This window comes from Oxyura jamaicensis, chromosome 11 (assembly GCF_011077185.1).
Source record: "Oxyura jamaicensis isolate SHBP4307 breed ruddy duck chromosome 11, BPBGC_Ojam_1.0, whole genome shotgun sequence".
NCBI lineage: Eukaryota > Metazoa > Chordata > Aves > Anseriformes > Anatidae > Oxyura > Oxyura jamaicensis.
This window is the reverse complement of record NC_048903.1, coordinates 16,064,412-16,065,363: the sequence shown is the minus strand read 5'-3', so window position 1 is coordinate 16,065,363 and position 952 is coordinate 16,064,412. Positions and strand designations below refer to the sequence as shown.

Sequence of the window (952 nt, the reverse complement as noted above, 5' to 3'; positions counted from 1 at the left end):
CGGCACACACGCCAGCCCTTTTCCCCCCACCCCAGCCCTTCCCTCGGCGATTTCCTCCGCTCTTCGGGAACTAAGGGGGCTCCCAAACGCTGCCCTCCGCGGCGCCCCCCCGCCGCCCGCCCGCCCCGCGGCCCCCCGCTACCTCGTAGAGGTCCCCCGAAGCCATGCTGGGGTGCGGGACCGGGCTCCTCCGCGCCGTCTCCCCTTCTCTCCACCTCTCCCGCTCCCCCTTCTCTCTGTTGAGTAAACTGTGTTTTGCAGAATGACAGGCTTCGGGGCTGGCTGTGCGCAGAATCAGAGGCGAGGAGAGGCAGAGAGGCAGGCGGCGGGGCTGGCGTAACCACCACCAGCAGCAGCAGCGGCGGCAGCAGCTCGGGCGCACAGCGCCCAGAGCCGCGTCTCCCCCGCGGCGGGGCTGGCACCCACCTCCTCGCACCCCCCTCCCCGGCCTCGCCTGACGCCCCCCTTGCCCGCCCGGGGGTGGCCCGGCACGGCTCTCCCCTTACCCCCCGCCAGGGAAAGTCCCGGGGCCGTTCGGAGGGCGGCCTCCTCTTTTGCTTTCCTCCCCCCCCCACCCCCCCTTCACCCCCCGCCCCTTTTCTCCTTCTTTCCGAGCCGGGAGCGCTTCAAACTCTTTCCGCGGCCAAAATAAATAAATAAATAAAATTATATTAAAAAAAAAATGGAGGGGGGGGGGGAACCAGAGCCGGCGCGGCGGGCCGGGCCCACGCCGCCCGCCCAAGGTCACGGCGCGGTGTGCGGGGAGCCTCGGGCGGCCCCGGCCGCCACCTTCCTGCCCCCTCGGCGCCTCATGGCCGCCCCACCCACCCCATGGCCGTCGGCGAGGAAAATGGAGGTGGCGGGGTCCCTTCCGACAGTCCCCCTCGGCCCCCGAGGAAGGTTGTAGCCCCGGGGAGTATGGTGGGGGTACTATCTTGTACCCGCCCTCGAC

General features: G+C 70.1%; 1 protein-coding gene across 1 annotated transcript in view; it reads right to left on the bottom strand.

The window, feature by feature from the left end:
* Positions 1 to 435, bottom strand: part of CDYL2 (chromodomain Y like 2) — a 58,815-nt gene extending 58,380 nt beyond the window's left edge. The window contains exon 1 of the mRNA XM_035336849.1: positions 143 to 435. Coding sequence (XP_035192740.1) covers positions 143 to 166 — 24 coding nt within the window. The 5' untranslated portion in view covers positions 167 to 435. The remainder of the gene's footprint in view (positions 1 to 142) is intronic.
* Between the last annotated feature and the right edge of the window lie 517 nt (positions 436 to 952).